Source organism: Hoplias malabaricus, chromosome 5 (genome assembly GCF_029633855.1).
Source record: "Hoplias malabaricus isolate fHopMal1 chromosome 5, fHopMal1.hap1, whole genome shotgun sequence".
Classification (NCBI taxonomy): Eukaryota; Metazoa; Chordata; class Actinopteri; order Characiformes; family Erythrinidae; genus Hoplias; species Hoplias malabaricus.
In genome coordinates this window covers 56,983,647-57,006,779 of record NC_089804.1, presented here as the reverse complement: position 1 = coordinate 57,006,779, position 23,133 = coordinate 56,983,647, and the positions used below count along the sequence as shown (strand labels likewise).

Below are 23,133 nucleotides of genomic sequence, written 5' to 3'. Positions count from 1 at the left end.
GAGAGGCAAAAGAATAAAGTGAGAGTGAAAGAGATTTAGGGGCAAAAGGGAGCAGAGAGAGAAAGAGAGGGAGGGGGTAAAAAGGAAGAAAGTGCACAGAATGAAAGGTGGTGGTGGTGGGCTGGTGTGTTAGAGGGAGGGTTTATGTAAATGTGGTCACTGGCAGGCGGCTCCTACTGAGAGAGACTCTACCACTCACAGTCCCTCTCTCTCACACTCACTCACTGCCTTACACACACTCACATACACACACACACTCTCTCTCTCTTTCAGACACACACACACGCCGCTGACCAGAGGAGAGAGAGAGTCCTCAGACTTCTGCTGCTGCGCTGTAGGTACCTGCTCTTTCTCCTCCGTCTCTATCACTCCTCCTGTCTCTCCTGTGCTCCTTCTCTTCTGCAACCGCTCTCTGGTTTTACTGAGAACTGCTGAGCTCCTCAGCACAGGGACACACACACTCACACACACACACTGGACACACACCTGACTTGTGTCTCTGATAACTTCAGCTTTAAGGCTGGAAAGTGTGTATCGTTAGAATACTTTAGAAACTAATTCTCCCTTCCACTTTTCCATTTCTTTCTCTCTTCCACTTTCTATTCACTTCGCTCTCTCTTTCTCTCTCTCTCTCTCTCTCTGTGTGTGTGTGTCCTGAACCTGTCTCATCTATAGTTTCTTTTCTGTCTGTAATTTTTCATTCCATTCCTCTCTATTTTTGTCCAAACTTAGCTATAAGTTATTGCTAATTATTGCTTCTCTCTCTCTCTCTCTCTCTCTCTCTCTCTCTCTCTCTCTCTCTCTCAGGAGGGAGTTGTTGGATGTTTGTCAGGATGAAGCTGGTGCAGAAGGCGATTCGAATAGAACTGTTCTCCAGCAGAAACTGAGAGAAGTCACTGGAATTAACTACAACTACAAAAATCAACCAATCTACACCAACCCCACCGTTCATCCCTCTCTTCTCGGCTCTATGCTCCAGGCCTGGGTCCTCTCGGCTGAAAGATGAGGCGCGCACACTGCTCCCTGGCTCTTCTGCCTGTTCTGCTGGGACTCATTCTGACTTTAGCGGACGCCAAAGGAACTTTCTATGGAAACCCTTACAGATACAATCTGTTCAAAGGTGGAGGAACCCCACACTTCAACCCCGGGAAAGCCATGAGTCGCCACAAGTAAGGATCAAAAACCTTCTGCTTGTGTGTGTGTGTGTGTGTGTCCTTAATTTGATCTTCTGGAGATGGTTAAGGTTGTGTGGATTCAGTGGAGTGTACAGTGGAGTGGGTTGAGTCCCCAGACTGATAGGAATACGCTGGCTCTCTCATGTAGGTGAGAAAGAATGTAATTCATGAGCAGCATCTTGCATCAATTTGGTTTGTCAGCCAAGGATGCTTCAGATGCTTGGGGAAGCACTTCGGTTTGGTTTGGACAGTCTAAACCAAACACATGCGTGTGTTTACGCTGCAAACGGCCGCAGTTATTTCAGATAATCCCCAAATGGCTGCAGTCATGCGTTAGAATAAGTGACAGAAGGCAGCGTACAGCCCCCTGGACATAAGCAGTGACCAACTATTTGTGAATGCTCAACACAGAGGGGTCATTTCTGAGCTGATATCCTTGTGAACGCTGCAATGTTCCTCTCGGTACTGGGTCAGCTCACACTGCTTGTTTTGTAGGCTGTCCCTTTGTGTCCCACTTTCTCCGCCGTTTGCTCAGAAAGGTTCCCACTGTCCAGGAGTCGACCGGGCAATTAGTTGATGATGTTTATGAGCTTTGTTCATGTGCAGTTCTGTCTCGGGAGCTCGACAAATATCTGGCGGGTTCAGGGAGTTTGTCGTGGCACTGAGTCGGTCACTGGGGAGAAAGGGATGCACTGGATTTGGGCTACATTTTAAAGTGTGTTTAGCCACACTTTCATTTGCATAACCCCTATAGCAGTATATGCCAAAGAATGGGGCACTGTGGAGTAGACATACCTAGTGCTAAGCTAGGGTTAGGAGGGTATTACACCGCTCCCCCAGCCCCCAAACATAGGGCTATAGAGCACTGTAACTGCTCTGTAGCTGCAAATGTACAGCTGCATTCTCCAGAGGTTTTGACTGAAGTAAGATATAGCCTTTTTCTAACTAACATACTGTTTGTTTCTCATGGGTGTGTTTTTGTTGCAGCACAGTTATATTTCATTCAAAATGTCAACAGGGGATCAGTCCTGTTATACCCTCTCTCTCTCTGTCTGTATGTATATATTTCCATTGTTCCAGTCCTCTCTTCATGTGTCCAATCTTCTCCCCACACTTGTTTTCACTCTTTTTCTTTTTTTGCATGGTTTGCTCTCAGAGTTGTATGTATCCGGACAGTTCTCCAGCTCACCTGCTGTTTGGGTGTTAACCCGCAGCCCTCGGCCTCAACCTCGCGACGAGCCGGCCGCCCTTTGGACACACATTCCTCTTTCACACATCACTTTATAATCTCTTTTTTTTTTCTTCTTTGTATTGTTTGAGTGTCAGTGGTGCCACCAGATTAGGTCAGGTTTGTGGTTTTGACGGTTCTTTGGTCAGAAACTTCAGGGATATGTTGACGTCTTTAAGTCCCAATGCCTTAATTGTACAAATATTTATCAAAAAAAACTTGTAGACTGTAAATGGATTGACTTTACCTACATTCTGTGAAGTCACTAAATGGAAATTATTTGGCAGTGATTATTATTATTTTTTTTTTAATCCACCAATGGCTGAGAAGCTCATTCTTCCTCCTGTAAAGCTCCACATGATTTGTAGTGAAAGCAAACATATGCCCGTGATGGCAAGAGCTGGGGATTGAGCATTTGATCTTCTGATGCTAGGACCAGCTTTTAGACCAGGGGTGTCAAGCCAAATCCACGTGGACGCAGGTTTTCTTTCGGAACAAGCAGTAGCGACACCTCATTCCATCTGTTTTTAATCAATGAATTTAATTAATAGATCTTGGCTTTCAGTACTGTGGGGCTTCTGCTTGGTTGAAAGGATACCCTGCACCCACCCCGGCCCTATGTGGATGTAGTTTGACACCCCAGGTTTAGACGCAGGAGCTCTGTTCCTGTTTTAACATCTAAATAAACTAGAAAATCTGTGGTTTCCAGGTGTTGCTACTGCATTCCAGATAGTTAGTTAGGCTGTTGCTACATGGTTACTAAGCAACTGCTAATTGAGTGGTTAACGACAAGTGTCAAGGTGCTGCTTGGTGGTTGCTATACTTAATGTTGTTGTTATGGGGGTTGTTATGGTATTCAAGTGCATGATAATGACGCCTATGTGGTTACTAAGGTGAAACTATGGGTGTTCTAAGGTACCTAATGTGGTTGCTAAGCAACTGCTAATTGGTTAATGACAAGTGTTAAGGTACTTCTTGGTGGTTGCTATGGTAGCTATGGTACTTGATGTGTTTGCTATAGGGGTTGCTATGGTATTCAAGTGCTTGCTAATGAGGCCTAGGTGGTTACTAAGTAGCTAAGTTAATGGTTAAAAAATATGGTTGTTAAGGTGTTTTTTGGTGGTTACTATGGTATTCCAAATTGTAGCTATGGTATTTCAGGTGTTTGTGAATATGTTCCATGTAGTTGCTTTCGTGTATGCTATGATATTTCAGGTGATTACAAATGTGTCCTAAATGACTGCTAAGGTCTTGCTAGTGGTTAATTTTTCATTCATTGCCTGTAGCTGCTGTAGCTATCCAGTTCATGGTTACGGTGGGTCCGGAGCCTACCCGGAATCATTGGGTGCAAGGTGGGAACACACCCTGGAGAGTGACACACGCACTCACACATTCCATGACACCTACGGACACTTTGGAGTCACCAATCCACCTACCAACGTGTGTTTTTGGAGCATGGGAGGAAACCGGAGCACCCGGAGGAAACCCATGCAGACACAGAGAGAACACACCACACTCCTCACAGACAGTCACCCGGAGGAAACCCACGCAGACACAGGGAGAACACACCACACTCCTCACACACAGTCACCCGGAGGAAACCCATGCAGACACAGAGAGAACACACCACACTCCTCACAGACAGTCACCCGGAGGAAACCCACACAGACACGGGGAGAACACGCTACATTCCTCACAGACAGTCACCCGGAGGAAACCCAGGCAGACACAGGGAGAACACACCACACTCCTCACAGACAGTCACCCGGAGGAAACCCACGCAGACACAGAGAGAACACACCACACTCCTCACAGACAGTCGCCCGGAGGAAACCCACGCAGACACAGGGAGAACACACCACACTCCTCACAGACAGTCGCCTGGAGGAAACCCACGCAAACACAGGGAGAACACACCACACTCCTCACAGACAGTCACCCGGAGGAAACCCACACAGACACAGGGAGAACACACCACACTCCTCACAGACAGTCACCCGGAGGAAACCCATGCAGACACAGAGAGAACACACCACACTCCTCACAGACAGTCACCCGGAGGAAACCCACACAGACACGGGGAGAACACGCTACATTCCTCACAGACAGTCACCCGGAGGAAACCCAGGCAGACACAGGGAGAACACACCACACTCCTCACAGACAGTCACCCGGAGGAAACCCACGCAGACACAGAGAGAACACACCACACTCCTCACAGACAGTCGCCCGGAGGAAACCCACGCAAACACAGGGAGAACACACCACACTCCTCACAGACAGTCGCCTGGAGGAAACCCACGCAAACACAGGGAGAACACACCACACTCCTCGCAGACAGTCACCCGGAGGAAACCCACACAGACACAGAGAGAACACACCACACTCCGCACAGACAGTCACCCGGAGGAAACCCACACAGACACCGGGAGAGCACACCACACTCCTCACAGACAGTCACCCAGAGTGGGACTCGAACCCACAACCTCCAGGCCCCTGTTTTGTCAGTTCTGTTTGACTGATACCAGCTGAGAACACGTTTGAGAGCATGGAAGAGAGATACACCCATTTAACTCAGGTTGCCTTAATGGAAGTAATAGGCCACTCAGTCTTTAGCTGCGTTAGTGTGTCTCTGTTCTTGACAAAGCTTCATGGATCATCGCATCGAGCTAAAAGTGTTGCTAAAGAGGGTTAACTGCTGATGTGTATGAAAACCCCAGCTGCCTCCCAGCGCTCCATGCTGTAACTTCTCCTCCAACACTTCTCTGATGTCAAAGCAGATCACACACATCAGCTTTCTGATGACAAGGAGCCTGTCGTTTTGGCCGGGGAGCCTTCGCTAATGACACCAACCAAGAAATCAGCAGAACACAGCTGTGCTAATGGAGCTCTTTTGCAGCTGCAGCAATAGAGCGGTTGCTGTAATGTTTCCAGCTCAGAGGAGGTGGCAAAGAGTGTCTTCCCATGACAACAACTGTGTTTGAGTGCCGTGAATCGCTCCCTATTTTGACTTTCTTTTTTGTTCTCGACGTGACGACGGCTTTACGGCTTTTTTAGGACCTCACACAATATGCTAATAACCTATTAATAAACTGTAATATAAATGTGATTTCCACTACTTTAAAGGAACACTAGGCACGATTCGTTTTTTGTTTGCCTTTGTTTTTGTTTTTTCCCCTCCCCCTAGTGTAATTCATATTGCAACACTTACATAGTGCAGTTTCTGCAGTGCCGAGCCCAGAGTGGCAGTGACAGAGACCCTATTCTCCCTTTTACAGCTCAGTGGAGCATCACAATGATTCTGAATCTACACAGTTTAATCAAGTAGTCTTGAATTACAGATTCAAAATCATTGTGATGCTCCACTGAGCTGTAATAGGGAGAACAGAGCCTCTATCATTGCTACTGTAGGCTCGGCACTGCAGAAACGACACTATGTAACTTTTAGAGGTGGGTAGGAAACCACCGCTCCCTCTCCCTTCCCGTTAAGTTATAAATTTGGATTACACTAGGGGGGAGACTCGGGAGCAAAAAGCCTTACATGGTGTTACTTGAAGTGGTCTGAACATTAGAGACAGGCTTGGGACGGAACATTTGCTTGTTTCACCCCCTGGAACGGTGCTAAAAAATAGGAGTAGAGGGAGTGAAATAACAGCTTTTTGCTCCTGCCACCTTCATGACTAAAATGCCCTAGAGAACGGCACCTAACCCCCAACTGATCCCTGGGTCCTGTTTGAAGTTCACATTGCTAATGGAAGGAAACACTCTGGAACAGCTGCACATGAGCTTAAGGTCACCCAGCTCAATGCCAAACATGGGCTAGAGGAGTATAAAGCCCTCTAGCATTGGTTCTCTTGAGTGGCAGGTTCTCTTTATCCAATACCTCTGGGATGTGTTAGAGTCGTGATTGTGATCCAGAACTAATCCTCCAACCCCAGCACTTGATCGCTAATCATCTTTTAGCTGCCATCAAATCCTCACAGCAAGTAAAGCACTCCTCGAAGAGTAGAAGCTGTCACTTCAGCGGCAGAGGGACAACCCCCTATTAATACTCTTCATTTTAGAAGAATCATTAATCGTCTACATACAATTGACCACACAAGAGTGGGACATCCGCCTGCTGCTAAAGCATTGGCCCAGGGGTCTCTGGCTGCAGAGGGTTAGCATATAAAGACAGAATACAGACTCCTGCATCCAAGTTCTCCATAAACCCCTCGCTCCAAAGCTACTATCCATCAGCCGAACTCCCCGAGGAAGATTAACTTCTCCCCAAAACATGGCATTAGCACTAGCCGCCTCTGCTGACCCCGACAGCTGTGAGAACAACAAGCTGAAACCACATTGTAGCAGAGGAACGTCATGTGAATCGGCGCTAATGCGAATTAGCCTAGCTCCAGAGTTCAGCACTTTTGGCCTAGCTTCAGGGACCAGGAAAAAAAAGGGTTCTAATAAGGTTCCTAATTGAGTTAGGGGTTGAACAGCACAGACTGTCTCTGTAGATGTGCTGCATGTTTTCTAGTGGTGTTTATCAGCTCTGTTCCCATGCAACACTAGATCTGAGAGTTAGCTGTGTGCTGATTTATTTTTCCTGGAGTGGTACTGGAGGGGCTCTTTTCTGCACACAAAAGCATCTCATGTCATCCTAAATCTAGTCGATATATCTACCATTGAAAAACACTGAATGTCTTTTGCTTCCAAACTCCACTGGAATTTACTTTAAACACTGTAACTCAATCTTCTTATTTAGCAAAACAACATAATGTGACAAATCACCTTTTGGAATTATTACAAGTGACACACACACACACACACACACACAAGCACACATTGGGAAACATTGGATAAATTTAAAACTATTATTATTATTATTATTATTATTATTATTATGCCTGTTTCTAGACAGTTTGCCTGTTTTAAGTGGATTTTCAATAATTTAAACTGACAATGATGCAGTGCTTTGGCTAGATACATTTTGCCTGATCCTGCAGATGGCAGGTAGTTGTCACAGTCACACAGCTCCAGGATCCTGGAGGTTGTGGGTTCTAGTCCCGCTCCGGGTGACTGTCTGTGTGGAGTGTGGTGTGTTCTCCCTGTGTCTGCATGGGTTTCCTCCGGGTGACTGTCTGTGAGGAGTGTGGTGTGTTCTCTCTGTGTCCGCGTGGGTTTCCTCCGGGTGACTGTCTGTGAGGAGTGTGGTGTGTTCTCCCCGTGTCCGCGTGGGTTTCCTCCGGGTGACTGTCTGTGAGGAGTGTGGTGTGTTCTCCCTGTGTCTGCGTGGGTTTCCTCCGGGTGACTGTCTGTGAGGAGTGTGGTGTGTTCTCCCTGTGTCTGCGTGGGTTTCCTCCGGGTGACTGTCTGTGAGGAGTGTGGTGTGTTCTCTCTGTGTCTGCGTGGGTTTCCTCCGGGTGACTGTCTGTGAGGAGTGTGGTGTGTTCTCTCTGTGTCTGCGTGGGTTTCCTCCGGGTGACTGTCTGTGAGGAGTGTGGTGTGTTCTCCCTGTGTCTGCGTGGGTTTCCTCCGGGTGACTGTCTGTGAGGAGTGTGGTGTGTTCTCCCCGTGTCCGCGTGGGTTTCCTCCGGGTGACTGTCTGTGAGGAGTGTGGTGTGTTCTCCCCGTGTCTGCGTGGGTTTCCTCCGGGTGACTGTCTGTGAGGAGTGTGGTGTGTTCTCCCTGTGTCTGCGTGGGTTTCCTCCGGGTGACTGTCTGTGAGGAGTGTGGTGTGTTCTCTCTGTGTCTGCGTGGGTTTCCTCCGGGTGACTGTCTGTGAGGAGTGTGGTGTGTTCTCCCTGTGTCTGCGTGGGTTTCCTCCGGGTGACTGTCTGTGAGGAGTGTGGTGTGTTCTCTCTGTGTCTGCGTGGGTTTCCTCCGGGTGACTGTCTGTGAGGAGTGTGGTGTGTTCTCCCCGTGTCCGCGTGGGTTTCCTCCGGGTGACTGTCTGTGAGGAGTGTGGTGTGTTCTCTCTGTGTCTGCGTGGGTTTCCTCCAGGTGACTGTCTGTGAGGAGTGTGGTGTGTTCTCTCTGTGTCCGCGTGGGTTTCCTCCGGGTGACTGTCTGTGAGGAGTGTGGTGTGTTCTCTCTGTGTCTGCGTGGGTTTCCTCCGGGTGACTGTCTGTGAGGAGTGTGGTGTGTTCTCCCTGTGTCTGCGTGGGTTTCCTCCGGGTGACTGTCTGTGAGGAGTGTGGTGTGTTCTCGCTGTGTCTGTGTGGGTTTCCTCCTGGTGACTGTCTGTGAGGAGTGTGGTGTGTTCTCCCTGTGTCTGTGTGGGTTTCCTCTGGGTGACTGTCTGTGAGGAGTGTGGTGTGTTCTCTCTGTGTCTGTGTGGGTTTCCTCCTGGTGACTGTCTGTGAGGAGTGTGGTGTGTTCTCCCTGTGTCTGTGTGGGTTTCCTCTGGGTGACTGTCTGTGAGGAGTGTGGTGTGTTCTCTCTGTGTCTGTGTGGGTTTCCTCCTGGTGACTGTCTGTGAGGAGTGTGGTGTGTTCTCCCTGTGTCTGTGTGGGTTTCCTCCGGGTGACTGTCTGTGAGGAGTGTGGTGTGTTCTCTCTGTGTCTGCGTGGGTTTCCTCCGGGTGACTGTCTGTGAGGAGTGTGGTGTGTTCTCTCTGTGTCTGCGTGGGTTTCCTCCGGGTGACTGTCTGTGAGGTGTGTGGTGTGTTCTCTCTGTGTCTGCGTGGGTTTCCTCCGGGTGACTGTCTGTGAGGAGTGTGGTGTGTTCTCCCTGTGTCCGCGTGGGTTTCCTCCGGGTGACTGTCTGTGAGGTGTGTGGTGTGTTCTCTCTGTGTCTGCGTGGGTTTCCTCTGGGTGCTCCAGTTTCCTCCCACGCTCCAAAAACAAACCTTGGTAGGTGGATTGAAGACTCAAAAGTGTCCGTAGGTGTGAGTGTGTGAGTGAATGTGTGAGTGTTTGTCGCCCTGTGAAGGACTGGCGCCCCCTCCAGGGTGTATTCCCACCTTGCTCTCAGTGATTCCTGGTAGACTCCGGACTCACCACGACCCGGAACTAGCTAAGGGTTACAGACAATGAATGAATGAATGAATAATTTAGACAGGTTTTACAGTTGAAAAGAATAAGTGGAATGCAAAGGCAGTCCCACACCTGGCCCCTTTTGTTCTTTATAACACTGTTGTTTATAACACACACTGGGTCTCCAACCCCTCTGTGTCACAACGCCCCCCGCAGCATTCTGACAGTACTACATTCAATTAAAACTATTTAGACACAGAAAGCCGCGGTAGATCACGTGACTGGAGATTTACACAGAGAAACACAGCTAGTCTTTTGATAAATAAACACGCTATCATCAGTGTCCTCACCTCTCAGCTCTCAGTTCGTGAGGAGGGAGTAAATTAAATAAAGTGAGCCAAGCGTGATAACTGATGCTGAACAATTTATTTTATTTCATTTATGTGAATGGAGTTTAAAGATGTATTTAAACCGTGTTTTTATCGTCTCTCTCTGCCTTTTCACATCCGTTGTTGGGGGAGGAAGGGGCGTCTTGTTCTTACGTCTGCTGGGCTGTTCAATATATATTTTTAAATTGTAGTTTTGTACGTGCTTTTACTTTGAAAAACAAGTATGTAATGATGAAAAAAGTGGTAAAATGACTGAAAACCTGTGAAAAAAAAAGGTTTCAGTTTGTTTGGTATTTAGTTTCAGCTAAAACTTTTCAATTCAGTGCTTCCCCAGGTCTCCCACAAGAGTTTAGAGCAGCTCCCGATTCCTCTTCAGGTTCATAACCGTGGCTCTTGGTTTTCTCTCTGGAGGCTTAGACCCGGATCTCAGTAAATGTGCTGTGTGACTGCTTTCTGTAATGAAGAGGAATCCATTGATTAATGGATAGTGTGCCTCCAGTGAAACAGTGCCACCAGTGGACGGGAGCCCACTTCATCACAAAATAACTACCATTAATATATTGTCTTTGTACAAATGTTACACATATCTGCACTGCCCCTTTTCGTCCTGTAGGTGCTGATGTTGTGAGATGTAGTTTTTTCAAAGCACCAAAAAAGTCTAGGGATGAGTTGATGAATCCATTCATTTTCTTACAGCAGACTCACAATAAGGAAATTTACTAAGAGATCCTTTTTTTCTCTCTGTGAAAGGATTTAACCCCGCAAAGTCGATTAGGAGGCAAGGAGAGTGTGTGTGTGTGTGTGTGTGTGTGTGTGTGTGTGTAAGGCAATGAATGGCTGTGCCAGGCCTTCTTGAGCAAGTTAAAACTTTAAGTAAACAGGGCTTTAGCCACTTCCTTTGCCCTATTGAGCCGGGCCTGCTGTTTAGCATGTGGCTAGGCTTGCAGGAATGCAGGCTCGATGCTCTGGCTAACGTGCTTGATAACCCAAACACGTGTGACTGAGCATTAACCGAGATCCAGAGTCCTGTTCACAGTGCAGAAGGGTTGTGAGAAGGCTACTGTGTTCAGAAAAAGAAATAGTCAAACTGTATCTGTAATAACTGTGCAGTTACTTCAGTATGAGCAATAACAATGTAACTACAGGTGATTCGTGGTTGTTATAGATGGATTTGTGTATTACACATGATTATTAACGTGTGCATCACGTATCTTAATAGGTGCTACGTAATTACATGCCGTTATATGAGTAACTACAGATATGTGTGTTTCTATAAGCTGTGCTAATGTAATCCAGCTGTAACTACATCAACCGTAGTTTGACGTTCACATCATGGTAAAGACTCAAAGCACAAACTTATACAAGTTAGTCCTCCACTGCCTTCCACTGCCCTTCATGCATCACACTAGGGTTCATGTCCCAGCTTTGGGAACACCCCAGTACTGTGAATACAGAGGTCTTCCAAAGAGTGTATGATTATAATTTGCAATGGTACTCTGCTGGTGTTTACATTTATAAGAATTAGCTTCACTTATTCACACCGTTTCACTCTAGACATCTTCACCTTTCTCTGGAATGGTTTAAGGCCAATGTAGTGTTCTACAAGAGCGGGTCAGGTGTGGGGTGGGTTAGAGAAGCGGGTTTGGGACCTCTACAACTGTTTCCAGAGACGAAGAGTCTCATTAAACAGAAAGGTTATTGCTTTTGGATTGGCTTCATTTAATATCAAGGGTGCCCAATCTACTGGACCAAATATAGCCCTCAGACAGATTTAAATTAGCCGGTAGCTTCAGATTTACAATGCATTATAGCTGCATGTGGGCCAGTATATATGGCACAGAGGTGGGGGTGTGAAGGGACTGTCTCCTCCCTCAATATCCACGGCTGAGGCGTCTTTGAACAAGGCACTTAACACACAAATGTGCCCTGAGTGCTGGGGTGGGCTGCCCACCTCTCTGGGTTTGGTGTGTGTGTGTGTTTATTGGCATGAGAGGGTTAAATGCAGAGGACACAGTTTTGTGTGACTGTTTGTATGTTATTTATGGTGTAGTCAGGTGCCAGAATATCTTTAGGGTATTCACTGTAATCATGATAATGGGAAATGGGAAATGTCCTGTACTACTACTATCCTTTTACCGTTTCACTTCTCTCTCTCTCACTGTGTTAAATAGACCTGAAATAGCCCCTGACTCCTGGCTGCTTGTCTTCGGCCTCTATAATTATACGGCATGTCCCTATCCCGTGTAAAGCCGGAGAGCTGGCCGTGTCCACGCCCTGAACCCAGAGGGTGATGAAAGAGGGCTCGCGCGTGTGTCTGATGGAGGGAGGACAGGGAAAGTGAGACCCAAATAGTGAGAATATCAATCCCATCTCTCCATAAGCCCCAAACGAGGCCACTGCTTTTCCCTCTTATCCCACACTGACCGCCGAGGCACGACAAAACCGCTGACCGTTTAGAGGCAGGCTCCTTTAGGGCCCAAAGACAAAGCCCGGCTTAGATACAGGACCAAAGAGGGTGACTGATAGATCTGACTGCAACAGGGGAAATAATCGCCATGGAAATATCAGCGTCAAGAAATGGACAGAGCACGTGCATTCAGTGTCAGAGGAGCACTTTGTATTGCTACAATTACAGACTGTAGTCCTTCTGTTGCTCTGCATACTTTTTTGGCCCCCTTCCACCCTGTTCTTCAATGGTCAAGTGATCACTGTAGCCCTCCTCAGGTGGTGGATCATTCTCAGCGCTGCAGTGACACTGGCGTGGTGCTGGTATAGAGTGGATCAGACACAGCAGTGCTGCTGGAGTTTTTAAACCCTGTGTCCACTCTCTGTCCACTCTGTGAGACACTCCTGCCTCGTTGGTCCACCTTGTAGATGTAGAGTCAGAGACAGTAGCTCATCTGTCGCTGCACAATTCATCGATGCTGTCATGGTTCTTGATGAAAAACAAACTCTACTTTAGTGGAAACACAATTTTCTTCACAGAATGGTTCCAGATTAGGAACTGGAACTGGGTTCACGTTGATGGAAAAGGGCCAAGTGTTACGTTAGAGGCTCGTTTGCATAATTCTGAAGAAGATTTTGATATTGATTAAGTGTATAATATATTGCACAGCTCCAGAAGCTCTGTGAGCAGAGATACAGCAGGAACGTTTGTTAGGGAGGAGGGTGTGGAGACAAGAAGAAAAGCAGGAACGACGTTCTTGACCAAAACTGAAAGGAATTCTCCTTCTCTTCTGGGAAAGCCAGAGATCTGGCGACCGAAACCCGATCCTCCAAATATTTAGAGTGGGAGCAGATCCTGGATCCTGGAGCCAGCGCAGGGTGGATGATCTCGAGGAGAGTGTGAGGTGTGTGTGTGGATGGAGGCAGGCCTTTCTTTGCCTTTGCGTCTCGTCTTCCAGCACCTTCTCTTCGTTCTGGACGCATTACACATTTCCTGGCGACAGAAACCGCCTCGCACTTTCGTTAAAGAGTGAGCTGCTGAACTCTCAAAAAACAGCTGAGAAGCGTCACAGTTACCGTCCAGGGTCCAACTCCTTCAGAAAACCCTGATTCTTGAAGGGTGGTCTGTCTTGCGGTGGATCTGGACGTCAAATGGTCTTCTCACATCTTCTGGTCCTTCAAACCCATCTCCAGGATGATATATGTGTCCTCTGTTGGTCGTAAAACTCTGGCGATGTGTCAAACTGTCTCTCAGTCTTGCTGGCGTTCAGTGAAGCTCACTACTGAGAGAAAGAGCAAGCCAAAGCGATGGGAAGCCGGAGCCCAGGTCTAGGAATGATGTCTGAAATGATCCTAATGGGCCACGCTGGCCATTTCTGAGGACCAGGAGCAAAGATCTAAGAATAGCTATAAAGCAAACGTTACACCGTCTCCTCGTGATCCTGTATGTAGCTGATCAGCCAAGAATCTATATACCCCTTGAAACTGAGATTTTTCAGGGGCACACTTCAAACAAAGGGCTATGAATGTCCCGTGAATATGTGGCCAGACACTGCACAGCGACCAAATAAAGCCAGAAATGTCAGTATTATACCCAGTGATTTATCTCAGTTTAATGTAGTTTCAATAGTTTATGACACTTTACTTCAGGACTAGCATAAAAGTTCGCTAAGTTTTATTAGTTTGCCGGTGTTTCTGAATGACCAGTTCCACCTTAAATGCTGACACAATTACATTCTAGCACCTGTGGCTACTGCAGTGTTTAAGGAGGACCCTGAAGTTCAGTTAGGAATGGGTGATGATATATTATTGTGGGATGTTTTGGAAGGCATGACGCCCTAATTTTAAGCACGCTGAAGTACAGAAACTGTGATATCTCTGTCTCCTCCCTCAATGACTACAGTGCCCTTGAGCAAGACACCTAACTCTCAACTGCTCCCCAGCCACTGTGGATGGATGCCTACCACTCTGGGTGTGTCCACTGACTCTAGTGTACCTGTGTGTGTGTGTGTGTGTGTTTGTGTGTGTGTGTGTGTATGTGTTTACTGCCATGGATGGGTTAAATGTGGAGGACATATTTTGTTGTATTTGTACAATGACAAATAATTGCACAAATGAATTAAGCACAAATTGAAACGTCCTTTGAAGTTTCTAGGCAAACTGTAGATACAACAGGAGACATTGAGAATTTTTTCCTTCTCTCTCTTTTTCTCTCTCTCTTCTGCGCTTCTCATCACTGCTCTTCAGACACCTGTCTGGATACAGGATCGCTGGCAGCTCAAACCACAAGTGGGGACTGTGTGTGTGTGTGTAGTGTAGTGACAGTCTCCACATCTGGATCTGTCACTCTGTCTGAAGGTCATATGCTCTCTCTCTCTCTCTCTCTCTCTCAAACCCCACCCAGCTGTTATTCTCTTTTACTGCCATCAGCTGCTTACACAAAACATGCCATAAAGGGTGTTTACATCATGTGCAATTCTCAGATCTCCCAGCTCTGGGACGGAAAACAAACCACCCCAGGGATGTTTCAGATTCCGAAACCTGTTGGAATATGTTCCTCTGTCAGATGAACAGCCTGGTGGTACGCCACAGATTCTTAGGAAAGCGATAGTTGGACTGAAATTCAAATTTACATATTTTCTCCTAAACTGTCTTAAATAAAGGGAACTGTACAGCTACATTAGTGTCACTAAATTTACAAAATAAAAGACTTCTTAAAGCACAAAATATATAAATGAATGATTCTGAAGGAACTCAAGCATCATGCTTTCGCTTATTCCATTTCCACAGGCCGTAAAGTGGACACGGTGTCATTTACAGCACGTTAAACACATTTTATAAGTGGTCAGAAACTTGTAAATAACTCATGAAAGAATAAAGTTACGTTAAAACAAAGCACACCATTGTTTTTCTTGTGAAATTCCCAATAAGTTTGATGTGTCACATGACCCTCTTCCCATTGAAAAAAACAAAAGTTGGATTCAAAATGGCCGACTTCAAAATGGCCACCATGGTCACCACCCTTCTTGAAAAGTTTCTCCCCCTCCCATATACTAATGTGCCACAAACAGGAAGTTAATATCACCAACCATTCCCATTTTATTAAGGCGTATCCATATAAATGCCCCACTCTGTAGTCTTCTATTCTCTGTTGTTAACGTGATGCGTCACTGATGCTGTGCGAGTGTCAGACAAAGAAACAATCATTTAATTACTGTCCCTCTGATTAAACACAACAGAGGGTCAGTTCTGACTGCTCTCATTCTCTTTCAGAAACAAACACTGAAAACACCCAATGGGAGTGAAGTCCGTGTGCATCGTTTCTACACTGATAGGAGATGAGAGCTCTGAATCAACTCTGATTTATAACTCTGATTTTATGAACATGCACACACCGTGACTCCTCTATCAGCAGATTTACACCAGGGGACACAGCTGTGATTTGGCCATGTGACCAATGCAGTCGGGCCTGTGAAAAGATGGTAAAAATATAATTCCTTAAAAGCAATTATAACACACTTTGCGTGCTCTTTCAGCCAGAGTTTATACCTTTCATTGTATTTATTATTTTTGCTGATGTTTATGACAAACTGCCCTTAAAAGCCCACTACAGACCACTGGCTCGTATTCAGTACAGGCCCAAGACCACCGTAATAATTGTTCCTTAATTTTTCTTGTTGATTGGTTTAATTCGTCATAAGTGAGACATATTTGGAAGTGTCCATTTAAAACCCCATCCTTGTGGTCAGTTTCTAAGATGATGGACCGTCCTGAGCTCCCACCTGAGTTCGCAGTAAAGCCCCAGTGTTAACGCAACACAGACAACTGCTAAACAAACAGCTGGCGTCAAGGCTACGACAGCTCTTTCTAAAACCCTTGACGTGGAAAACCAGACTCTCCTCAAAATAGCCATCAGCCCAGAGCTATTTTGTTCATTAGCTCTATACCTTTGCATGAAGCCCTAGGAACTTTGGCGAGGTCAGGTGCTGATGTTGGAGGATTAGTTCTGGATTTCAAACACCACTCCAGCTCATCCCAGAGGAACTGGATGGAGCTCTGGGATCAGAGACTTTTTTTTTTAACATAATGTGACAGAATGAAAACTGCGCTTCTCACATTTGCACATGTCCGGTCTGTCGCTGCTGGGCGCTGGGCGTTGCGTGGGACTGCTGTGGAGCTGCAAAGACTCTAAAACCACTCAGGAGTGTCTCAGTACCATGTGTTTTAAAGCCGTCTGTGCTCCAAGGACAGATAATGTTTAACCGTTGCTATAGCTGCACTTCACATCTTTAACCTGATGAATTAATGTGTTATTGGAAAAGTGTGTGTGTGTGTGTGAGGCAGTGCTGGACACACCGCAATAACCACTCAGATTTCAAACACTTGTGTGCACGGTGTGTGTGTGTGAGAAAGTGAGAGACAGCTGTGCTGCCTGATGTGTCTCATTTCGTGCTGACCGTAAGATTCGCTCCCTCTGGGCCTGAGTGTTGGCTGGAGCTGGACATCCTGTTATTGACCGCTCTGTTGTCCTCTTCCTTCTCTTTTCTTCTTCCATCACGGAGCTGCATTGTCTTCTCTCTGTCCTGAGTTCTCACGGCCACACATATTCTCTCTGTCCACTCTGTGAGACACTCCTCCCTCGTTGGTCCACCTTGTAGATGTAGAGTCAGAGACAGTAGCTCATCTGTCGCTGCACAGTGTGTGTCGCCCGTCCTCTAGTCCTTCATCAGTGACACAGGACGCTGTCGGCTGGATGTTTTTGGTCGGTGGACTGTTCTCGGTCCAGACACTGAGGGGTTTAAAAACTCCAGCAGCACTGCTGTGTCTGATCCACTCTACACCAGCACAACACACACTAACACACCACCACCACGTCAGTGTCACTGCAGCGCTGAGAATGATCCACCACCACATCACACCTGCTCTGTGGGGGTCCTGAGCGCTGAGGGACAGGGGGAGAGGGGGGTAACAAAGTATGCAGAGCAACAGATGGACTACAGTCTGTAATTGTAGAACTATAAAGTGCTGCTGTGTGGTCAGGGGAGCTGAGAAAATGGACAATGGGCTTAGAAAAAAAAGGAGTTGGATTTAATGTTATGGCTCTCTCTCTGTCTGTCTGTCTCTCTCTCTCTCTCTCTCTCTCAGAAACCACTGTGCCTATATCGTCCAGAAGAATGTGACCTGTATGGTGCAGGACGGAGTGGCCACCTACGTGAAAGCGGATTACACCACCAAGTGCGTCTGGGGTCAGAAGTGTCCTGTGCTAATGTGAGTACTTCACCACATGGGGGTCTACTGCAAGTGTGCTATCTACCACTGTGTTTTTACTTTCAATCTGTCCATCCCTCCCTCCACCCATCCATCTGTGTCTATTATTCTGTACGATGTCCATTTAAATTCAACACATTCATGCTGGTGTAATGTGTCAAAGTGGTTCAGGGCTGTCTTGCTCTGATGGTGTCTTAGAGCTGTCCTCTAGTGGTCGGATACAGAAAGCAGCTATAGCCCAGCTGTATGTTTCTTAAGCTCAGTCCAGTTCTGTGAGGAGCAGTAGGGTTAATGAGGAATAAAGAAAGCTTGTCCTGTGTGATCTGAGAGCGTCTAGGGATATAACAATTAAAGTAACACTAGGTAGTATTTCAACTGTAAAATTACATCTTCAAAATCATTGTGATGATCCAGTGGTTCTGTAATAGGGAGAGTAGAGTCTCTGTTGCTGCTAGTCTGGGTTCAGGACTGCAGAAACTGCACTATGTCAACTTTTGAGGAGGGTAGGTAAACAGCCACCATTACACCTGATTTCAGGACAGTGTTGTAAAAGTGAAGGATTTTGGGTTTTTTTTGCTCCTGGGGCTCCCCCTGGTGTAATTCATTGTTACTGCACTGTACTGATATCAGTGGGGTTTCCAACCCTCCTCCAGAAGTTACATAGTGCAGTTTCTGCAGCGCTAAGCCCAAAGTAGCAATGACAGAGGCCCCATTTTCCCTACTACAGCTCAGTGAAGCATCACAGTGATTTTGAAGCTGTCATTTTAAGGTAAAAGTATTACGTAGTGTGCCTTTAAAGTGATTAATATATGACTATTATTATTTTCATTAAACTCACTCATTAATTCTTTCATTCATCTTCAGTAACTACTTCATCCTCAGGGTCGTGGCGGGTCCGGAGCTTACATGGAATCACTGGGCTCGCGGCACAAACACACCCTGGACAGGGTCCATTACACCCCTGTGTCATGATAATCCACTGAGTCATATTTCAAGAGTGTAGTGTTTCCTTTCAAACGCACGCTCTCGCTCACAGTCTCTCCGTCTCCAACATGTCGTCCTCCAAAGCACTTCACTGTTCCCTTCAAGGCCAATTGCAAATGCAGGTCATTATGAATCTGTCCGACCCGGAGCATCACCCACCACCCTTCTGTAATCTCCTAATCTCAGCATCAGTCCTGCACCGCACACATAATCTCCTAATCCCCCATTGACTTAATCCCATCACTGGCTCCTGAGATTAAACAGATACTTAGAAGCACTCATGAGATGGGATTAATCATTCCTCTACTCCAGTTGTAATTAAAAGTAGACTCTAAAGAAACAAAGGCTTTATCCAGTAGGAGACACAGCTCTTCTTACTCTCAGAGCCACACCACAACCTGCTCTGCTTCTGTGGAGAACCATTCCCAACATTCCCAACATTCCAGCAACACCCCTGGAGCTCCACATGAAGGAGAGCACTGATCATTGCGTGTCCTAACACACAACACACTGAGTGAGTGCCATGGTGTGTTCAGTGAGGAGTTATGTAGAGTTCACAGTTGCAGTGTGTGTGTATAACATTGTCACAAAATGTGAGTTACTGGATGTGTGTGTGTGTGTGTGTGTGTGTGTGTGTGTAACATAGTCCCCAAGTGTGAGTGACTGGGTGAATGTGTAATATTGTCCCTAGTTGTGTGTGTGTGTGTGTGTGTTACATAGTCTCCAAGTGTGAGTGACTGGGTGTGTGTCTGAAATTGTCTCCAGGTGTGTGTGTGTGTGTGTGTGTGTGTGTGTGTGTGGGTGGGTGGGTGGGTGGGTGGGTGTGTAACATAGTCCCCATATGTGAGCGACTGGGTGAATGTGTAACATTGTCCCTAGTTCTGTGTGTGTGTGTGTGTGTGTGTGTGTGTGTGTGTGACTGGGTGAGTATGATCAATATGAAGCAGTTACAGAGAATGAATGAATGAATTCCTAAATCAGCAGAAATATTTACCAGACCTCATAAACTGTGAATGTCTAAATGCCATCAGACTCTCACAGAGAAGTTGTGATATCCTTCTCAAAGGAGCAGAAGATAACTCTGTCAACAGCCTTAATTTCAAAGCAACTGTCCTCAAACTTCTGCCCATGACCCACAGGTATCGGACATTCTTCAAGCCTAAGTACAAGGTCGGCTACAAGACGGTGACGGAGCTGGAGTGGCGCTGCTGCCCGGGTCACTCTGGAGAGAACTGCCTCGATGGGGCTGGGTCAGATCTGATGATGCCTCCGTTTAAGGGCTCCGTCCATGGTCCCAGGCCTCCGTTCAAAGGCTTCCCTCATGGCCACCCCAGAATCCCCCCAGACCACGGTCTCATCCCTGGGTCAGAACCAGAGCCGGGCAGACCATACCCTTACCCTGATAACAGACCCATCCCAACTGGACATCTGCCCTCGGGAGGTCCCAAAACAGGCTACGGTAAATGGGATATGACTCACGTTCATTTATGCTCTGGACTGATATCAGGTATCAGTATCGGCAGCGAATTATCATTGTCCAAGTAGCACAGACAAAATCTAGATCTTTAAAGGAACACTAGGTAACACGTTGTATTTTTGCTCCTGAGCTCCCCCTACAGGTTGCAAAATATAATTTAATTTTACAGCACTGTCCTGTGGGTGTTTCCATACCATCCCCTGAAAAGTTATATAGTGCAGTTTCTTCAGTGCTGAGCCCAGAGTAGCAATGACAGAGGCTCTATTCTCCCTGTTACAGCTCAGTGGAACATCACAATGATTTTGAAGCTGTTATTTTAAGGTAAAAATACTATGTAGCGTTGCTTGTGACACCTTGTTTCCAACTGTGATCACTTTTAAAACTGCAAATACACTTTTCTCAGTCAACATTGTTTAGGAATAATAGAATAGAACGTCTTTATTGTCAAAAGAACAAATGCATTGAGATGATTTGTTTGTTAAGTTAATTTTTTTAAACACTCTGACTCCTCATCATCCAGGTCCAAAGGGAGGCATCTCTGGGGAGCGCCTGGACCTTATGGAAGAGGACCTGAGGAGGCTCACCCAAGGACTGAACACTCTGAATGGTCTGGTGGTTGGCCTTGAAGACCGTCTTCGCGTCTCCCTCCGCGAGGACACCAACAAGATGCTGACAACTTTGCTGGGCGCCCCTCGCCGGCCGGACTCCACTGTGGGATTTGGCATCATTCCTGAAGGAACACCTGAAGTCCTGGATGGTGGTGAAGGCTTTCCTGTGCTTGGCGAGTTGGTGGGAAGGGTCACAGAAGTCAAGGACGAGCTGAGAGTCAAGAGTGATATACTGGAAGAGATCCATGGCATGGTAATGGGGCACGACGGGCAGCTGAAGAGGCTCATGGAGGAAGCCACTGGGAGACCCGTGCTTACCGGAGGGAGCCAGACTTTGCTGGAGGAACTTCTGGATGCCAGATTGGCTAATGTGAGGGCTGAGATCCTGGATGGCTTTGAGAAACGGTTGACCAGTCTGGAGAACCACTGCGATGAGAGGATCGGACAGGTAGTTCAGCTTTTTCAAATCTGACGAGCGGAGTTCTTAGAGAAAAGCTTTGTTAGCTCTAATTTTAATGTTACTCTCGTGTGTTTTATATTTCATAACCCACATGAAAATCATATAACATTTTCAAAATAATGTTTGATACCGCTATAGTCAGTGCCACCTTTGTGTTGGCTCAGAGAAGAGACACCACACTCACAATAACAGAGCACCTACAGTATGGGTCGGGAATGCAAATGTACATGTTAATGTACACCCAAGTTGAAATGTATATTCTCCTGGAGGTCGTGTACATGAAATCTGAAAATGACATCTTTTGCGGCAAATTTTCACATGTGAAAATTCACAGACACAAAGGTTAAGAGGTAACTTAACCCCTACTGCCTTAATGAAACAAAGCAATGTTTTGTTATCTTTACATCTACAAGTTCTGCAAGTGGAAAATGTTATTGCTCATCACTTGCCCTGTAACGGCTCACGAGACATAATGGTGATTCTCTAAAAATTCTATAGGAAAGAAAGAAAGAGACTAAAAGGAGAAATGACACCTGAGAGTGGGACAAAGGAGATAACAGAAAGAGTCTGAGCACAGTTTAAGACATTAACGAGATCTCTACTGAAAGAGAAGAGATGAATGAGCTCTTTATGTCAGGAGACACATTTATGCTGAAGTCTCCTTTATCTGATCTCATTGTTCTCTAGGAGAAAATACAGAGGCACTGAGGAGAACGTATTCATTTTTATTTCCTCCGCTTACATCCTAGGTCAAGATTTGAAGACCTCTAAAATATGTTTGCACCCATGTCTCATACAGATCTTTTTTCCTCTGCTCTCAGGTGCAGCAGCAGTGCCATACAGAGCACATGAATGGACAGGAGCAGCTCCAGCAGTCGCTGGACGGTCGCGAAACAGGTCTCAGGAAGGAGCTGGGTGACCTGCAGGCTCGGATCCAGGGCCTCACCCTGACCGACAGCTGCTGTGGTCAGGTCAACAGCCTGTCGCAGCGTGTGCTGCTGCTGGAGGACTCTGTCAAAAGTCTGACGGAATCCCAGAGGCAGCTGCAGGTAACAATGAGCGAGCAGATGCACCACATGGAGACCCTGCTGGAAACTCGCCTGCTGGACATAGAGGCTCGCCTTAATGCCTCTGAACACGGATTTGGGCCAAGTCTGGGGTCCCTTGACGGGTTTCAGACTCTTCTGGACGACAAGCTGAAGAGCCTGGAGAAGAAGCTGTATGTAGCAGTGGAAGAGCTAAGCAACGCCACGACGCCAGCTCTGCTTGAAGGTCAGGTGGTTCCGGCGCTAGAGACGGAAATCGATAACGTCCGTAGGCGAGTGGAGGCCGAATTGGATGGCTTGCAGAAGCAGCTGACGGACCTTGAACTTCTTTGCACGTCTGCTTGCTCTCCTGCACCCATCCCAGAAATGGATATAATTCGGACAGAAGTGGACGAGTGCAAAGAAGTGGACAAGAAGGTGTCCAACCGCTTGGACACTCACTCAGACATGTTGAATCGCCTCAACGGGACCTTGCAGAATATCCTGACACAGCTCTCCCAGGAGGACCAAGAGGGTTCCCTGCAAGGCGAGATCACACTCCTCAAGATCAACGTAAACTCGGTGAATCGTACTCTGAAGGGACTTCGGGATTCTGTGCAGTTTTTCACTCATGAGGTTGGTCAGGCCAATTCCACTTGGCAGGAACGTGAGCAAAGGCTGACCACACAAGTTCAAGGAATATCTGAGCTAGTGGGTCGGCAGACAAACCTCCTGGGAGCTGGGGAGCGCAAGCTGATCCAGCTGAAGGCTGAGCTCCAAAACCTGAGGAGGAAGCTGGCAGGAGAGATGCAGGGATGCCGCAGCACAGCACTGGGCGTTCACCGAGAGGTCATGGGTGTACAGAGCCGAGTCAGCCAGGTGGAAGGCCAGTGTGGAAATTTGGGCGAGTTGGCAGACGAACTCGAGAGGATTCGAAGTGAGCTAGAAAGCCATTCGGACGCTTACCTGGCCAAGGTCAACAATACCCTGGCCATCCATGGCCAACAGCTGGCTCAGCTAAAGGTTGGACTCCAGGAGTGCGTAGACAAGACGGACCCTGATGCCCATCGGGGCGACCAGTAGCCACTCGGCTGCAGAGACTCTTTGAAGCCAGA

The 23,133-nt window shown here is 47.0% G+C and overlaps 1 protein-coding gene across 1 annotated transcript; it reads left to right on the top strand.

Annotated features, from left to right (window-relative positions):
- Positions 1–1,002: 1,002 nt before the first annotated feature.
- LOC136696083 (EMILIN-3) lies at positions 1,003–23,101 on the top strand. Its single transcript, XM_066670194.1, has 5 exons — positions 1,003–1,169; positions 17,342–17,464; positions 19,588–19,907; positions 20,446–20,981; positions 21,815–23,101. The coding sequence occupies exons 1-5, from the start codon at positions 1,003–1,005 to the stop codon at positions 23,099–23,101; spliced, it is 2,433 nt and encodes an 810-aa protein (XP_066526291.1).
- The last annotated feature ends 32 nt before the right edge of the window (positions 23,102–23,133 follow it).

Bases quoted from the DNA above. Each gene is read 5' to 3' on its own strand.
- LOC136696083 (XM_066670194.1), top strand. From the start codon at position 1,003: ATGAGGCGCGCACACTGCTCCCTGGCTCTTCTGCCTGTTCTGCTGGGA. The intron at 1,170-17,341 runs GTAAGGATCAAA...TCTCTCTCTCAG, and splicing joins AAAGCCATGAGTCGCCACAA to AAACCACTGTGCCTATATCG. The intron at 17,465-19,587 runs GTGAGTACTTCA...CATGACCCACAG, and splicing joins CAGAAGTGTCCTGTGCTAAT to GTATCGGACATTCTTCAAGC.